General features: G+C 43.9%; 1 protein-coding gene across 1 annotated transcript in view; it reads left to right on the plus strand.

Annotated features, from left to right (window-relative positions):
* Positions 1–17,216, plus strand: part of MGAT4B (alpha-1,3-mannosyl-glycoprotein 4-beta-N-acetylglucosaminyltransferase B) — a 511,447-nt gene that overhangs the window by 338,796 nt on the left and 155,435 nt on the right. Inside the window, exon 5 of the mRNA XM_075344381.1 lies at positions 4,502–4,548. Coding sequence (XP_075200496.1) covers positions 4,502–4,548 — 47 coding nt within the window. The remainder of the gene's footprint in view (positions 1–4,501; positions 4,549–17,216) is intronic.

The following is a 17,216-nucleotide window of genomic DNA, read 5'->3' on the forward strand; positions in this document are numbered from 1 at the left end:
TATAAATATAGCTGTGCAAACACATCATAGGGCTGAAGTATTCTGGGCATTCCCCGATCAGCGCGGCGGTAAATTCTCCCCTGCTTCTGAGACGGTGCTTCAGCTCAAGTTGGAACAAGAAGCATTTTTCCTGTCTATAGCAATATGTGTCAGGCTTTTTGTTGGCACGTTCATATTTATTTCCCTTTTCTTTTCCCCTCTCTTCAGTAGAATATTGTTTTCCTGCTCCTGGCAGACGCTGCGTATGATTGATATGTATCTCTGAGTTTAAGGCACTGTTTGCCAGCCATCAAAAAAATGAATGGGGTTGCGAAAGCCAATTTATCTACGCAGGTGACAGAGCCTCGTTTGCTACTCGGTAGTGTAATGTGTCCACCTTTTAGTGTTTTTTGGTTTAATGGCTGCTGAATGTTGTGAAGTTATTGTAGAGTTGCGCTGACCACGCACAGGAATCTGGCTGGATTGTGTGACTTGATGTAACGCGAGGCAACGCATCCATTGATCAGTCTATTGTCATAAGTTGTTAGTGAGGATGAAAATCATCTCCTTCCCTGACTTCTCCAAGAAAGTTGTCCCAATGAAGCAGAAAGAAGAGCTCCTGGCCTCTTGGCAAGACCGTAAGGCTCTGTTGTACCAACCACTGGACAAGATGGGCAATTTGGGCACAGTCTGTATACTACCCGAGCCAAGGATAGAAACGTGGAAAAGAGTTGTCAACAGGATGAACATAGTACAGAGTAGTAGAACGTAGATACTGGAGATTCTTCCAAACTTGTAAAGGATCCGGAGCTCGTAGACCTCTTGTTCTGATCTGAAGAGTGAGGTCCACTTGATTTTTTTTCTCCTTTTCATGCAAAGAGATGATCCAAAGGTTCCTTCAGAAAGTAGAGATCATCACTCAGGGACCTGGACTTTGAGTTATTTTTATTTTAGAAGGTTTTCCAGGGTTACAATATTAATGACTTATCCTTGGGACAGGCAAACTGTATCGATCGGTGGAGTCAATCATCCAGCATCTCCATTGATCCGATCTTTTCAGCTCCAGCAGCCTGATGTTAACATTGAGCCAGAACTGTTCAGCTCTATATACTGTGTAGTAGCTGCTCCCAACACATTTGTTAAGATGATAAAAATAAAGTGGACAAACCTCTTTAATAGATTTACCAGAGGGGATATGCTTTAGATAATCCATGAGACTTCCCACCAGGTATAGCCTCTACAAATGTCCTAGACTCTTGAGGCCATTAACGCATACCCATATGATGTACATTGCAGTTTACCTTGTTTCTGGTAACTTTTCATATATTACTAATATTACTAGAAGGTGGCCCGATTCTAACGCATCGGGTATTCTAGAATTTATTGTGTAGTTACTGTATGATTTTTGTTATATATATATATATATATATATATATAATATATATATATATATATATATTTATTTATTTATTTATAGATGTCTGTAGTTGCCAAGTGTTTGTGTAGGGCGCTGTAAATGTTCTGGGTGGAGCGCTGTGTGTCTGCAGCATTGTGTGTGTGTGGTACTGTATTTGTTGCGCGGTTTGTGTGTGTGTGTGTGTGTGTTTTGGGGGAGGTATGTTTTGTGCAGTGTGTGTGTGTGTGTGTGTGTTGGAGGAGTAGTCCTGGAGGGAGAGGAGTATAATAGTAGGAATAGTCCTGGGGGGAGAGGAGGATAATAGGAGGAGTAGTCCTGGAGGTGAGGAGTATAATAGGGGGAGTAGTCGTGGGGGGAGAGGACGATAATAGGAGGAGTAGTCCTGGGGGAGAGGAGGAGAATAGGAGGAGTAGTCCTGGAGGTGAGGAGTATAATAGGGGGAGTAGTCCTGGGGGGAGAGGAGTATAATAGGAGGAGTAGTCCTGGGGGGGGGAGAGGAGTATAATAGGAGGAGTAGTCCTGGGGGAGAGCAGGATAATAGGAGGAGGAGTCCTGGGGGGAGAGGAGTATAATAGGAGGAGTAGTGCTGTGGGGAGAGCAGGATAATAGGAGGAGGAGTCCTGGGGGGGGAGAGGAGTATAATAGGAGGAGTAGTCCTGGGGGAGAGGAGTATAATAGGAGGAGTAGTCCTGGGGGAGAGGAGTATAATAGGAGAAGTAGTCCTGGAGGTGAGGAGTAGTCCTGGGGAGAGAGGAGGATAATAGGAGGAGTACTCCTGGGGAGAGAGGAGGATAATAGGAGGAGTAGTCCTGGGGGGAGAGGAGGAGAATAGGAGGAGTAGTCCTGGGGGGAGAGGAGGATAATAGGAGGAGTAGTCCTGGGGTGAGAGGAGTATAATAGGAGGAGTAGTCCTGGGGTGAGAGGAGTATAATAGGAGGAGTAGTCCTGGGGTGAGAGGAGTATAATAGGAGGAGTAGTCCTGGGGTGAGAGGAGTATAATAGGAGGAGTAGTCCTGGGGGGAGAGGAGTATAATAGGAGGAGTAGTCCTGGGGGGAGAGGAGTATAATAGGAGGAGTAGTCCTGGGGGGAGAGGAGTATAATAGGAGGAGTAGTCCTGGGGGGAGAGCAGGATAATAGGAGGAATAGTCCTAGGGGGAGAGGAGTATAATAGGAGGAGAACAGGATAATAGGAGGAGTAGTCCTGGGGGGAGAGGCGGATAATAGGAGGAGTAGTCCTGGGGGTGAGGAGTCTAATAGGAGGAGTAGTCCTGGGGGGGGAGGCGGATAATAGGAGTAGTCGTCCTGGGGGTGAGGAGTCTAAGAGACAGTGCTGGGTCACTTGTTGGTCTCCTGCTGTGCAGCACGCATCAGCGTGTGACAGCGGGAGACCAACGATCTGAATGGGCAGGGAGCCGGCATACGCTGGTAACCATGCTACACAATATTACCCGATGTGTACCATGGTTACCAGCATACCCCGCCCCCCCGCACGCACGGGAGCCCACACCAGCGTACGCCGGCAACCCCAGCAATGCGAGGGTATGTTTCGGCTGGGGTACAGCACTGACCTGGGAGTCAGGGATCCGTGTCCGTTAGGGGAATGCGTGCGGGGGGCGGGGCCAGAGCGAGCGTGCAATGCGTGAGGGGGCGGGGCGTGGCCAAGTTGCCAATGCGTGCAGGGGGCCGGGGCGAGAGGCCAATCCGTGTGGGGGGCCGGGGCGAGAGGCCAATCCGTGTGGGGGGCGGAGCCTGGGCGAGCGGCCAATCCGTGCGGGGGGGCGGAGGCGAGGCGAGCGGCCAATGAGACGCTTGTCACGGTAACGACAGAATTTTGGAGCGAGACAGAATAAGGCAATTATATATATAGATATGACCTGAATGCTACATTTTTCACCAGTTTTCACCCTCTGCAGAGTCACGATTGTGTCACTGGTAACAGTCATGTGGTTTCTGGCAATAAAAGGTCACAGTGTTTGGATGCGCAAAATGCTCCCTGACTTTCTATTGTTCCTTCTGTCAGTATTCATTGTATTATGTAGGTTTCCTGCTGTGTTTGGATCTCTTCCGCTTTAAGGCCCAGTAGAGCCCTCCTTCCATTCAGCTGCTGATCATTAGTATTCTCTTTGTGCTTAAATACTCCCATCTTCCCTGGACTTGTGCTGGTGATATTAAGTTCCTTCAAGCTCTGGTTGCAAGTAGGTGACTTGTACTCAGCTGTGGTGTTGTTCCTGTTACTTTGCTGAACTCCTACCTGAGTCATCTGTGGATAACTAGTTTATGCATTTTCCCCCTGTGTGTCCTCCTTGTTGTCTTCTTTAGTGTTTAGTGGGGTTGACGAAGAGCTCATCCCGTCCATTCCCTATTTAGGGTCCAGCACTAGGGATACCTAGGGTCAGGTATCCGGCTTGGCGCATAGGTGCGGAACCTATCTAGGGTGGTGAGGGACCCCAGGGACCAGCGGTAGGTTTGGTCAGGGTTCATCATCTTCCCCTTCCCTAGACACTGGATTTCCCTTCCCTTCCATTTCGCCGTTCACTTGGTACTTCCCCATACCTAGCGTGACAGGCATGCCCTGTCTTGATTTTTCAGTTCTCCCTGAGCTGGTGGATGGAGACCAACCTCTATGATGCTTTACATAAACAGCACAAGATGGATTTATGCTTTTTATTTTTTTTTACTTTACACCACACAAACATAGGCATCAGCATGAAGAATATTACACAGCAGTACTGAGCTGTGTTGCTGTGAATCCCGCACTGAAGGGAGATAAGTTACTAGAAACTGTCACTCAATCTCCTGTCTGCTTGTCTCTTTTTTGTTTTCTTTTCTCCCCTTTTTATGGTGTATAATTTTCGGTATTAACTGTACTAGAAGTGTTTCTTCCATTGAAAACCCTCAATTCAAATCTTTCTTGCGCAGAGTTGATTGAGTGCAGGATGGAGGAGAAGTGGCTCATAAGTGGAGAAAGAAGCATATTTATCTGATTTAAGATACGAGTTGCACATATTCGCCTGTACTATTGATTTATAAAAAGTGAACATTTAATGACATGTGCTTTAGTAATAACTTCCCATGTAAATATATGAATGTGTTTTCTTTTGCAGACGGATGCACAGTATGCGACCACGGTGGCTGACAACATAAAAACCCTGTAAGTTTTTTTTGAATATTCAGAAATTATACATGTCTTCTCAATGCATGAACACAGAATGCAAAATATAATTGCAAGACTGTAGAGTTTTCAGGGCCCGAGCCCATGAATAGGGTGAAACTATCATTTTATATGCTTATGCGCACATGTATTTCTTTGCAGTGCCCTTGAAGTGTTAGTACAGCTTTTGGGAGCGTTTATGGGAATTCTTGGCACGACTCCGTCATTTTAATTTAAGCATTTTGTGCAGCGCTTTTAACAATCTAGAAGTAAAAGTCTGAATGGATTGGATGAAAGCATTTGGACCTGCTTCATAAAGCATTTTACTGGAGGAATCCTATTGGGGAGACTTAACCATATAATCTTTAGAAATAAACCTCCTTGGCAGGTGGTGAATTGAGGATTTTCACTAGGGAAAAAAAAATAATGGATAAAGAAGAACAAGTTTGGAAACAGAACTAGGGTTTTAGATATTGAAAAAAAGTGGTTGAAGGAAAAAAAATATGGTGCATTGTGCACGATCACAAGGCTTCCAGGATATGGAGAAGCGCAAAACAGCCATGGACATATTGAAGGAAGCCATTAAAGATTGCAATTATTTTAAAAGGCTCCCAAAACTAGCATCCGTTTGGACCCCAATGATTTGTAATCCAAAGGGGAATCTCCTAGCAAGTACTAAATTTGCCTCCTGCACCATCAAAGGAGAGCTGAAATGTTACATGGTGGTACCGGGTAAACTTGGCGACGAGCAGGGAACTTCAAAATTAAATATCCATCTGTTCTTGAGAATAGAGAGGATTTTTAATGAAAGATAAATTGCAAAGGTTCTTGCTTTTACACTTGTACAATGTAGGCATTAATCATCAGGGGTGGGCTGGGTCAAAGGAGGTGGGTCAGAGGGTCATTCCCACCCCCCATCCTTTCCCGAGCTGGTCCTCAAGTGGCTGCGTAGGGCTGTCCAGCTGTGTGCTGCCTTAGCGGCTGCGGGCTGGCACTGTACCTTAATGTGTACACTTGCCTGCTCATATTGTATGCAGCAGGGCTATGTGGAGGCTCATACTGTATTTAGTGGGGCTGTGTGGGGGCTCATACTTTTTATATAGAGTATTATATGGTGGCTCACTCTGTATATAGAGGACTATGTGGGGGCTCATACAGTGCGAGCCCCACATAGCCCTCCTATATACAGTATGAGCCCACCCATAGTCCCCTATATTCAGTGTGAGCCACCATATACTCCTCTATATAAAAGTATGAGCCATTGCTATCTTAGTTTTCCAATGAAGCTCAGCTACAGGCTGAGTGCCATACGAGAGCCACAAATTCCCTGCATTCTAAAATACCATTGTAATGTATATAGTATATGACAGGCGTGGGGAATCGCGATGACCTTTTTTTCATCCCACAGGCAGATTCCCTGGGATGGAAGGGTCGAGACAGCATTCACATTTTGCTGGCTTGTTAATAGCTCTTTACACTGCAAGCCTACGCACCCAGAGTTCTCTACTGAACACTGCAGCATGTGTAATAAGGGATTACAGCTTGACCCTGGCCAGTGCCAACGTCAGTGCTTAATTTATAACTGGATTCAGTGCTCTCCAGTCCCACAGACAATGAGTACGACACCAGCTGCAGCCCCATGTCTACTTCATGTATATGCCCCAGTCTCTCCAGGGATGTATATGCTCCAGCCTCTCCAGTGATGCCCCAGCGTCAGGTTCAAGGCGTTCTCCTGAGGTGTCTTCACTGATTTCAATGAGTTCACCTCAGGTGAGTTCCTCTAGGATCACAGCTGGGGTACAGTGAGAACCCCAGCTGTGACCTCAGCCTAATCCGGCAATAAGTTCACCTATGTGTGCACGTTGAGTATTTGGTTTCAGACATTTCTGCATCAAATCTCTGTCTCCTGGCAGAAAAACGCACCAAAAAAAGTGTCAAGATGGCATCGCGTTTTTGGTATGTTTATCTGTCAGGAGATGCAGATTTACTGCAACACAATACTTAACTTGTGCACATAGCCTAATAATCTAGCATTGAGTTCACCTGAGGTCACAGCTGAGTTACCGTGGGAGCCACCAGCTGTGACCTGAGGTGAACTCTGACATCACCGCTCACAGTTGTGGCTTTGTCCGTATGTCCCAGATGCCACAGTGATCAGTCACGTTTTCAAATTCTCGGATGTAGCAGAGCCAGGATCACCATGTGATGTCGTGTCTGTGGATTACGTCAAACTTCAGGAGGGTTTTTGGGGGTTAATAAATTGGAGAAACAGGGTGTTTTTTGTATTTTTTTTTTTTTTTTTTAATTAAAGGCGCTCTCTCTTTATTTGTGTGTTTTCTTTCTACTTACACAATTAGTAATGGGGGGGTCTTAGACTCTATTGAGGGCATTGTGGGAGCTGTAATTCCCCCCCCTCCCCCCCCTAATCACAAATTTAAATAATTACAAAAAAAGCCCCATTGGGTCATCCATATTTCGATGCACAGCTAAGATAGCGCGCACAGATGGGGTTTGCAGCCTCCAGCTGTTTGCTTTATCTGCGCTGGATATCAAAATCCACGCCATTTTTTCCAAAATATTTATTTTCACACTTTACTTTGGGACCCAGACATATCCAAATAAAGACGCCAACAGTCTGACTGCAACCAATCTCAGACTCTGTCACAGGGGGTGGCGGGGGAGGCAGTGAATATTCATGAGATTTAATGATGGGACCCATAAGCAGTTCGATAGTCGCTCAGAAACCCTGTAAGTAAAATTGTCCTGCTTTAATCCCCATTTTGCTTCCTCTTGCAGCCCCCTAGTCCTTACTACCACCATTTTATAACACTTAAGTTCGGGTCCCTTAGACTTATATGGGGTTTGACATCCGGGGTCAAGTTTGAAGAAAGTCCGATAATATACATCTGTTCTAAAGCAGTTGCTAATAGTATAATCAATCCCACCTGACCTCACACATCACCAAAGAGGAGCAGTTCTAGCCATCACATTACAGGTGCGTTAATTAAATGTTTGTCCAAAATACAGTGAAGGAAATAAGTATTTGAGCCCTTGCTAATTTTGTAAGTTTGTCCACTGACAAAGGCTCGAACAGTCTATAATTTTAACGGTAGGTTAACTTTATCAGTGAGAGAACAAAAAATAAAATCCAGAAAATCACATTGTATAAATTAAACAAATTTATTTGCATTTTGCAGACCGAAATAAGTATTTGACCCCCTACCAACCATTGAGTTCTGGCTCCTACAGACACTTAGATGTGCCTAATAAAGTTGTTACCTGCATTAAAGACAGCTGTCTTAAATTGTCATGTGTATAAAAAAGACTGCTCTCCACACAGTCAATTAATCAGTCAGACACTAACCTCTCGTACAACATGGGCAATAACAAAGAGCTTTCTAAGGATGCCAGGGAGAAGATCATAGATCTGCACAAGGCTGGAATGGGCTACAAAACCATAAGTAAGACGCTGGGTGAGGAGGATACAACTGTTGGTGCAGTAGTAAGAAAATAGAAGAAATACAAAATGAGTGTCAATCGACATTGATCTGGAGCTCCATGCAAAATCTCACCTCGTAGGGTATCCATGATCACGAGGAAGGTGAGAGATCAGCCTAAAACTACACGGAGGGTAAATTGTTAATGATCTCAAGGCACCAGGGACCACTGTCACCAAGAAAACCATTGGTAACACATTACGCTTTAATGGCTTAAAATCCTGCAGTTCCCACAAAGTCCCACTGCTCAAGAAGGCTCATGTGCAGGCCTGTCTGAAGTTTGCCAATGAACACCTGGATGATTATGAAAGTGATTGGGAGAAGGTACTGTGGTCAGATGAGACAAAAATTCAGATCTTTGGCCTTAACTCATGTTTGGAGGAAGAGAAATGCTGCCTATGACCCAAAGAACACCATCCCCACTGTCAAGCAAGGAGGTGGAAACATTATGTTTTGGGGGTGTTTCTCTGCTATGGGCACAGGACTACTTCACCGCATCAATGGGACAATGGATGGAGCCGTGTACCGCAAAATCCTGAGTGACAACCTCTTTCCCTCCACCAGGACATTAAAAATGGGTCATGGCTGGATCTTACAGCTCGACAATGACTCAAAACATACAGCCAAGACAACAATGGAGTGGCTCAAAAGGAAGTACATTAAGGTCATGGAGTGGCCTAGCCAGTCTCCAGACCTTAATCTCATAGAAAACTTATGGAGGGAGCTGAAGCTCCGAGTTGCCAAGCGACAGCCTCAAAATCGTAATGATTTAGAGATGATTTGCAAGGAGGAGTGGACCAAAATTCCCCCTGACATGTGCGCAAACATCATCAACTACAAAAACATCTGACTGCTGTGCTGCCAACAAGAGTTTTGCCACCAAGTATTAAGTCTTGTTTGCCAGAGGGATCAAATGCTTATACAGTCATATGAAAAAGTTTGGGCACCCCTATTGATGTTAACTTTTTTTCTTTTAAAGCAATTTGGGTTTTTGCAACAGCTATTTCAGTTTCATATATCTAATAACTGATGGACTCAGTAATATTTCTGGATTGAAATGAGGTTTATTGTACTAACAGAAAATGTGCAATCCGCATTTGAACAAAATTTGACCGGTGCAAAAATATGGGCACCCTTATCAATTTCTTGATTTGAACACTCCTAACTACTTTTTACTGACTTACTAAAGCACTAAATTGGTTTTGTAACCTCATTGAGCTTTGAACTTCATAGGCAGGTGTATCCAATCATGAGAAAAGGTATTTAAGGTGTCCACTTGCAAGTTGTTCTCCTATTTGAATCTCCTATGAAGAGTGGCATCATGGGCTCCTCAAAACGACTCTCAAATGATCTGAAAACAAAGATTATTCAACATAGCTGTTCAGGGGAAGGATACAAAAAGTTGTCCCAGAGATTTAAACTGTCAGTTTCCACTGTGAGGAACATAGTAAGGAAATGGAAAAACACAGGTACAGTTCTTGTTAAGCTCAGAAGTGGCAGGCCAAGAAAAATATCAGAAAGGCAGAGAAGAAGAATGGTGAGAACAGTCTAGGACAATCCACAGACCACCTCCAAAGACCTGCAGCTTCATCTTGCTGCAGAAGGTGTCACTGTGCATCGGTCAACAATACAGCGCACTTTGCACAAGGAGAAGCTGTATGGGAGAGTGATGTGAAAGAAGCCGTTTCTGCAAGCACGCCACAAGCAGAGTCGCCTGAGGTATGCAAAAGCACATTTGGATAAGCCAGTTACATTTTGGAAGAAGGTCCTGTGGACTGATGAAACAAAGATTGAGTTGTTTGGTCATACAAAAAGGCGTTATGCATGGAGGCAAAAAACCCCACAGCATTCCAAGAAAAGCACTTGCTACCCACAGTAAAATTTGGTGGAGGTTCCATCATACTTTGGGGCTGTGTGGCCAATGCCGGCACCGGGAATTTTGTTAAAGTTGAGGGTCGCATGGATTCAACTCAGTATCAGCGGATTCTTGACAATAATGTGCAAGAATCAGTGACGAAGTTGAAGTTACGCAGGTGATGGATATTTCAGCAAGACAATGATCCAGAACACCGCTCCAAATCTACTCAGGCATTCATGCAGAGGAACAATTACAATGTTCTGGAATAGCCATCCCAGTCCCCAGACCTGAATATCATTGAACATCTGTGGGATGATTTGAAGCGACTGTCCATGCTCGGCAACCATCAAACTTAACTGAACTGGAATTGTTTTGTAAACAGGAATAGTCAAATATACCTTCATCCAGGATCCAGGAACTCATTAAAAGCTACAGGAAGCGACTAGAGGCTGTTATTTTTGCAAAAGGATGATCTACAAAATATTAATGTCACTTTTCTGTTGAGGTGCCCATACTTTTGCACTGGTCAAATTTTGTTTAAATGCGGATTGCACATTTTCTGTTAGTACAATAAACCTCATTTCAATCCAGAAATATTACTCAGTCCATCTGTTATTAGATATATCAAACTGAAATAGCTGTTGCAAAACCCAAATTGTTATAAAGAAAAAAGGTTAACATTAATAGGGGTGCCCAAACATTTTCATATGACTGTACTCTGCAAAATGCAGATGCATTTTTATAATTTATACAATGTGATTTTCTGGATTTTATTTTGGATATCCTATCTCTCACTGTTTAAAATTAACCTACTCTTAAAATTACAGACTGTTCATGTCTTTGTCAGTAGGCAAAGTTACAAAATCAGCAAGGGATCAAAATAATTCCTTCACTATACAGGATAAATTTCAAGTTGATGTTGTACAGCCCCGAATGAGGCCTTAAATATGGCCCTTGGCAAAAAAAAAATAAAAAAGTTTCCCCACCCCTGCTATTTAGGATGCCACCCTGATCTTTCTTCTATAATACACTGGCATAAACTCCTCTCCCTGCACTCCATCTGAAAAAGCTTGCAGTTATGATGTGGTGCATTCTACCTCCCACCTATTGATATCACATTTGCAGACTAATAACCCTTCAAATGAATCAATTACTTCTGCTATGAATCATGTCAGCTCTATACGCCCTTTAAGCTATGGATAATTAAAAGAAGTGTAGTGGGTGGCAAGTATGGCCACTAAACATCCTCCCAAAGTGCCAGACACTTGGCTATGGCAGGACATGAAATGTGAAAGCATTGATTCGTCACTATGTTTCCTACCGGGAAGTCCAAGGTCACCATTTTTGAATGATGCTCTTGGAGTCACTTTGGTATATTTTATGTTCTTTTGTATTATAAACTTTAATGTAATCATCAGTTTTATTTTTGTTTACATCATATTTATATAGTTTTAGGAACTCTACTGTAGTGTATCTAAATTTCTGGTATTTGAAAGTATGGACAACATGGTAAATGTAGAAAGGTAGGGTCTGCTGGAGCTGCCACATCGGATCTGTGTAGGGTATTGTATATTTGCACTTTGCAATCAGAATAAATCCCCATCTGTAAAATAAAAAGCCTGAAAGCCCTCTTAAACTGCCAACATAAGTGGAAAAAGGGACTCCCCTTCTGCCCAAGGCCCCTTTTTAGAGAGCTGAAAAATAAGGCATGTGATGTGACGGGCAGTTCCTGCCAACACGCCACATAATGGATGGTTATCAGAGGATAATGGGCTTCTTGTAATGGCTTCATTGTGTAGTGCTGGCTGCTGAAATTACCAGAAGTTATCTAAGAATGTTCTTTGTTCCCGGTGCATTGATTTCTCTTTTACTTCTGTTGTGATGGACAGGACATCAGTCAGCCAATGCGTTACTCTGACCCTATAGGTAGCTCCAGCTATTATTATTCAGGCCTAGGGGGTGTTATTGCTTCACGTGGGCAGAATTTGTCTATTTTGTAAACAAAGTTTGTTTTTGTGGTTTGTTCTAAGTAATTAAAATTGCCCAACGCTCCCCCCACCCTAGGAATAAAAAGCGACTATACATTTTTCTTGTGTAGTCCCCCTACCTGGTGCCCTCCTTTTGCCTTCTGCTGCCTTCTCTTCTCAGATTGGCATTTTTTACCTTTTTTTTTTCTTTCAAAATTTCTGTCCAAGTGTCATCAAGTGTTTATTGGTAAACCACTCCTTCCTTGGGATAGGAAAGGCAAGGGAGGGGGTTTAGACTTACAGATCATGCCACGTTGAAGGCCTTCTTGGAAACAGGAGAAAAGGAGTACCAATGCTGTAACCCCCCGTCACACGTACTTACCTTCCAAACGATCTCGCTGTGGGCAGCGAACATTCACTTCCTGAAGGGGAGGGACGTTCGGCATCACAGCGACGTCACACAGCGGCTGGCCAATAGAAGCGGAGAGGCGGAGATGAGCGGGACGTAAACATCCCGCCCACCTCCTTCCTTCAGCATTGCCGGCAGGACGCAGGTAAGCTGTGTCCATCGTTCCCGCGGTGTCACACGGAGCGATGTGTGCTGCCTTGGGAACATTGAGCAACCGGACGTTCGATTTTTAGAAAATGAGCGACGTGTCAACGATTAACGGGAAGGTGAGTATTTCTGCTCGTTCATAGCTGTCACACGCTACAATATCACTAACGATGCCGGAAGTGCGTCACTTACGACGTGACCCCGCCGACATCTCATTAGATATATCGTAGCGTGTAAAGCACCCTTAAGTATGATTCAATAGAATTAACTTTTCACTACCAGTACCTGTGTGAGAGGATACCCATTTCATACCCATGTGACCAGAAGGAGCAGGGCCTCAGCCAACAAAGCTGAATACCAGGTCACATGGGTATGACCTCACACAGGTCCTGGTAGTGCAAAGTTAAATCCATTGTATAATACTTATGTTAATTCTAACAGGAGGAGAGGATAACTATGAATACCCCCCAGCTATTATCTGATCCTCAGCTGCTGTCACTCAAAAAGCTGATGATTTTATAAACTTTACTTTCTTGGATTTCAAAACCTAAACATCCGAGCTGACCACTACAGGTATGTATAGAATCAGCCTGATAGCGCCAGTATAGCACTGGCTTTAGGTTATATACGAAAATCCTGGCGATTTGGTGCGTTTTAAGTATTTTGCTATCTTTATTTTACAATTTTTTTACCTGGCCAATCAAAGCCATGCCAATACTTGACGTGGCTGTGATGGGGCCAGAAGTAGCCACACCAGACAAGCTTGCTGATTGGCTGCTCTGCAACCTTTCAACAAGCTTTATTCGAATGACAAACCCCAAACCGGACATACAGGTGAAAGTCATTTTAGGGTCTGGGACCGGAACACCAGTAGAGACCCCAAACTTTACAGTTCAGGTTCGCTTATCACTTGTCTCTAATCTTGGAACATTGGATACTGCAACCTTAGCCAATTATTCATTGCAAAACTGTTCAAATATGATGAAAACAGTGATAGATCTGCTTTATTATTCATGAGTGAAACGCACTCGCTCAACAAGATACGTTGTTTTTAGGCTGCTGCTGTGTAGCTTTTTATTTGCTTATGGTGAAAAAAACCCTCTTCTCTTAAGTGACAGTTCTCTTGAGGACTGCAGCACGTTCTCCTCCAGGGTTTGCTCCTTTACAAGCCATCCAGGTCTTTCTGCAAAATAGGAATCTCACATAATAGGGTCCCTGCTTGGTTGCGTCTCTATTACTAGTCCTAGTAGGTAGAGAAAGCGATCATAGAGGTAAATGCAGTGATACTGTATAAAGCCACTGGCTGTTGCACGACATGAACAAGGTATAATGGCAGCAGATAGTGGAAACACACAAGGGTTATTTGGAACCAGGCAAGCCTAAGCAAATGCAAGGGCCTTCTGAACTTGGAAAGCCAATGTCCATCTTGGTAAGTGTGATCTATGCTTGTAAACCCCAGGGTATGATATAGAGCGGGACCACTCTGATTCTAATGCCCAAGAGCCTGTTAAGTGTTATGCATTGGGCTTAGTTGAGGCTTTTTTATGTCTATTTATTGGGTTAATTCTAGGGAAGAGCGAATGTATTCGCCACTATTCGGTATCCAACGGATAATAGTGTATTCGAGTTATTCGCTAGCGGACGAATAAAACTGTATCCGCTACGATAATTTAATTTTCGTTTCTGACTTCCTGGCGCCTTTTTCCAGCCAATGAACACATCTGATGTTGCTTGCCCTCACAGTAACGCCACAGCCATCTTTATTGTGGTGTTACTGTGATTGGCTTGGCCGCACAGTGTCATAGGGGCTATATGCCAGCGGCCATTTTGTGAACACGTAGTGATAGGGAGCTGGTGGTGTACATAGACTGTATTGTGTGCGGGAGAGCCGTTCATAGATCTAACTAATAAATAGTCCTTGGAGGGGCTGAATACAGTGTCCAGTAGCAGCTCCATAAATCGCTTTTTTGACAAACAGAACACAGGTCTTTTGGTCTCGGTCTGTCTGTCGGTCTCTCCCTCCCATCCCTCTCTCATACTCACAGATCACTGACCGATCACCGGTGCGGCGCTTCGCTGCTCTGGCGGCTTTTTCTGCTTTTGAAAATGCCGGCCACTCATAAATCCATCTTGTATTTCCTGCTTCCCCGCCCACCGGCGCCTATGATTGGTTGCATTCAGACGCGCCCCCACGTTGAGTGACAGCTGTCTCACTGCCACCAATCACAGCTGCCAGTGGGTGGGTCTATGTAGTCCAGTAAAATAAATAAATACATAATTAAAAAAAAAACAGCCTGCGGTCCCCCCTAATATTCATACCAGCCAAGATAAAGCCACATGGCTGAAGGCTGGTATTCTCAGGATAGGAAACCACACGTTATGGGGAGCCCCCCCAGCCTAAAAATATCAGCCAACAGCCGCCTGGAATTGCTGCATCAATTAGATGCGACCGTCCCGGGACTCTACCCGGCTCATCCCAAATTGCCCTGGTGCGGTGGCAATCGAGGTAATAAGGAGTTAATGGCAGCAGCCCATAGCTGCCACTAAGCCTTGGGTTAATCATGGAAGCCGTCTGAGACACTCGCAATGATTAACCTGTAAGTGAAACTAAATAAGCACATACACCCAAAAAACAAATCCTTTATTTGGAATAAAAGACAAAAAAAATTAAAAAAAAAACACCCTCTTTCACCACTTTATTAAAATCCCCAAATACCACTCCAGGTCCGGTGTAATCCACACGAGGAAATAGATAGAGATCGAGAGAGAGAGATGGGGGTGACTTAGCTGGACCCGGGGAGGAGTTTTCTGTCGCATGTGTCATGGCACAGGAAGAGGGTGAATGCAGGCGGAGCTGTGGTGTGCGCGCTGCCATCTTGGATGATTGAGAGGGGGTTGTTAGTCAGGGTGGGCAGAAATGCAGTCACGCACCTTCTACAGGCGGTGCCCATACTGTTTCAGCCTTTTTCCATCCATTTTAGCCTTTTCCTCAGTCACCAAAGCTCACCATTAGGTCCCACATGAAAGTATTCTGGTTTCCCATAGACTTACATTCGGCGTCGAATATTCGTGAATTATCGAATAGCGGTGACTTATTTGCCGGATATTCGGCGAAGTGGATATTAGGGTATTTGCTCATCCCTAGTTAATACCACTTCTTTTCTGGTGGTACCACCAGTTTTTTATGATATATAGTGAGGACATGCCACCCTTTTCTCATGTGACCACTGCAGCTAATCACTGTTCTAAGTGGTCACGGGTCAACCATACTACTATCGCCACTGTTAATAACAAAGAACATGTCTGCAGCAATGTAAATAGTCTGCATGTCGATACTGCAAATTAGGTTAGTTTTATTGGTACTGTGGGTGTGTGCCGACTGTCACCATCTCCATGAAGTTAAATGTGGGTGTTGGTACTTCCCAATTTAACATTTTCCCTTTGGTTCACTAATGCTGCCGATGGACCTAAAGGGCAATTTTAATAGCATGCACCCTATGACAACATGGTATAAAAACAATGAGTACATACCCTGCAGTAACTAAATAAGGAGTAGTAATACATGTAAAAACATGGGGTACTTAGCGAACACTATTTTGATAAAGAGTATAAAAGCCATCCAACCACAGATATATAGACATATAATTGCACTACCCCTCCCAGAAAAATAATAAAATTGCACCCTGTAGAGCTTATTAGACAGCTTTTTATAATTAATACATGAAAAGAATAACTTTTGGTTCACCCTATGTTTGATAACTAGCAAAGGTAAAGCAGACAGCTGCGAGCCGGTATTATCAGGCTGGGAAGGTGCTTTTAGTTATTGGGCAATTCCTGGCCTAAAAATACCAGCCCACAGCCACCCCAGAAGTGATGCATCACATTAGGTGCTCCAATTCTGACATTTCACCTTGGCTCTTCTCGATTGCCTTGGTGCTGTGGCAATGAGGGTAATTGGTTTTGGAATGATCAACTGTGTAGTGTCAGCTGTCATTAAGCCTTGGTGGTTAGTATTGGAGAGGCGTCTACATGGCTATCCCAGTAAGTAAAAATAAAAAAAACACACAAAAATAGTTTATTTAAATAAACACCACTTCACACTTTCCTTGGTTCACCATTTTATAAAAAAAAACAAAACAAACCATGCAGGTCCAACATAGTCCAGGGATTTCAACGTAGTCCACGAATGGAAACCTGGAAGATCTCAAAGGAGAGAATAAAAACAAGACCCTGTCCCTTGTCCACCAATTTATTAAACAGAAAAGTTTTCCAGGTCCGACGTAGTCCATCGGTTCCCACGGCATTCCTCAATTAGCAATTAGCTAGATCAAACGCTATGGAACCTCAAAATGAGACTCCATTTCCTGGCAACTTTGCTGTATAATAAATTGGGAAACGAGGGACAGTGTCTTGTTTTTATTTTTCTGTTCTTAGGTCTTTAAGATTTCCATTTGTGGACTACATCGGATTCTGGGGGAGTGTTTATTTAAATTATTTTTGCTTTTACTTTTTTTTTCCTTTTTACTTGGTTAGTAATGGGGGTGTTTTATAAACTCTATTAGTAGCACCAGGGCTTGATGCAAGCTGACATTTACCTCAAAACCCATTACGCAAATTGCCACTTCACTAGGGCAATCGGGAAGAGCAGAGGCAAATCGCCAGAATTCGAGCATCAAATTGGATGCACCACTTCTGGGGCAGCTGCAGGCTGGTATTTTTAGGCTAGGAAGGGCCCAATAACTATGAAACTTCTCAGCCTGATAATATCAGCCTGCAGCTGTCTGATTTAC

Source organism: Anomaloglossus baeobatrachus, chromosome 4 (assembly GCF_048569485.1).
Source record: "Anomaloglossus baeobatrachus isolate aAnoBae1 chromosome 4, aAnoBae1.hap1, whole genome shotgun sequence".
Lineage (NCBI taxonomy): Eukaryota > Metazoa > Chordata > Amphibia > Anura > Aromobatidae > Anomaloglossus > Anomaloglossus baeobatrachus.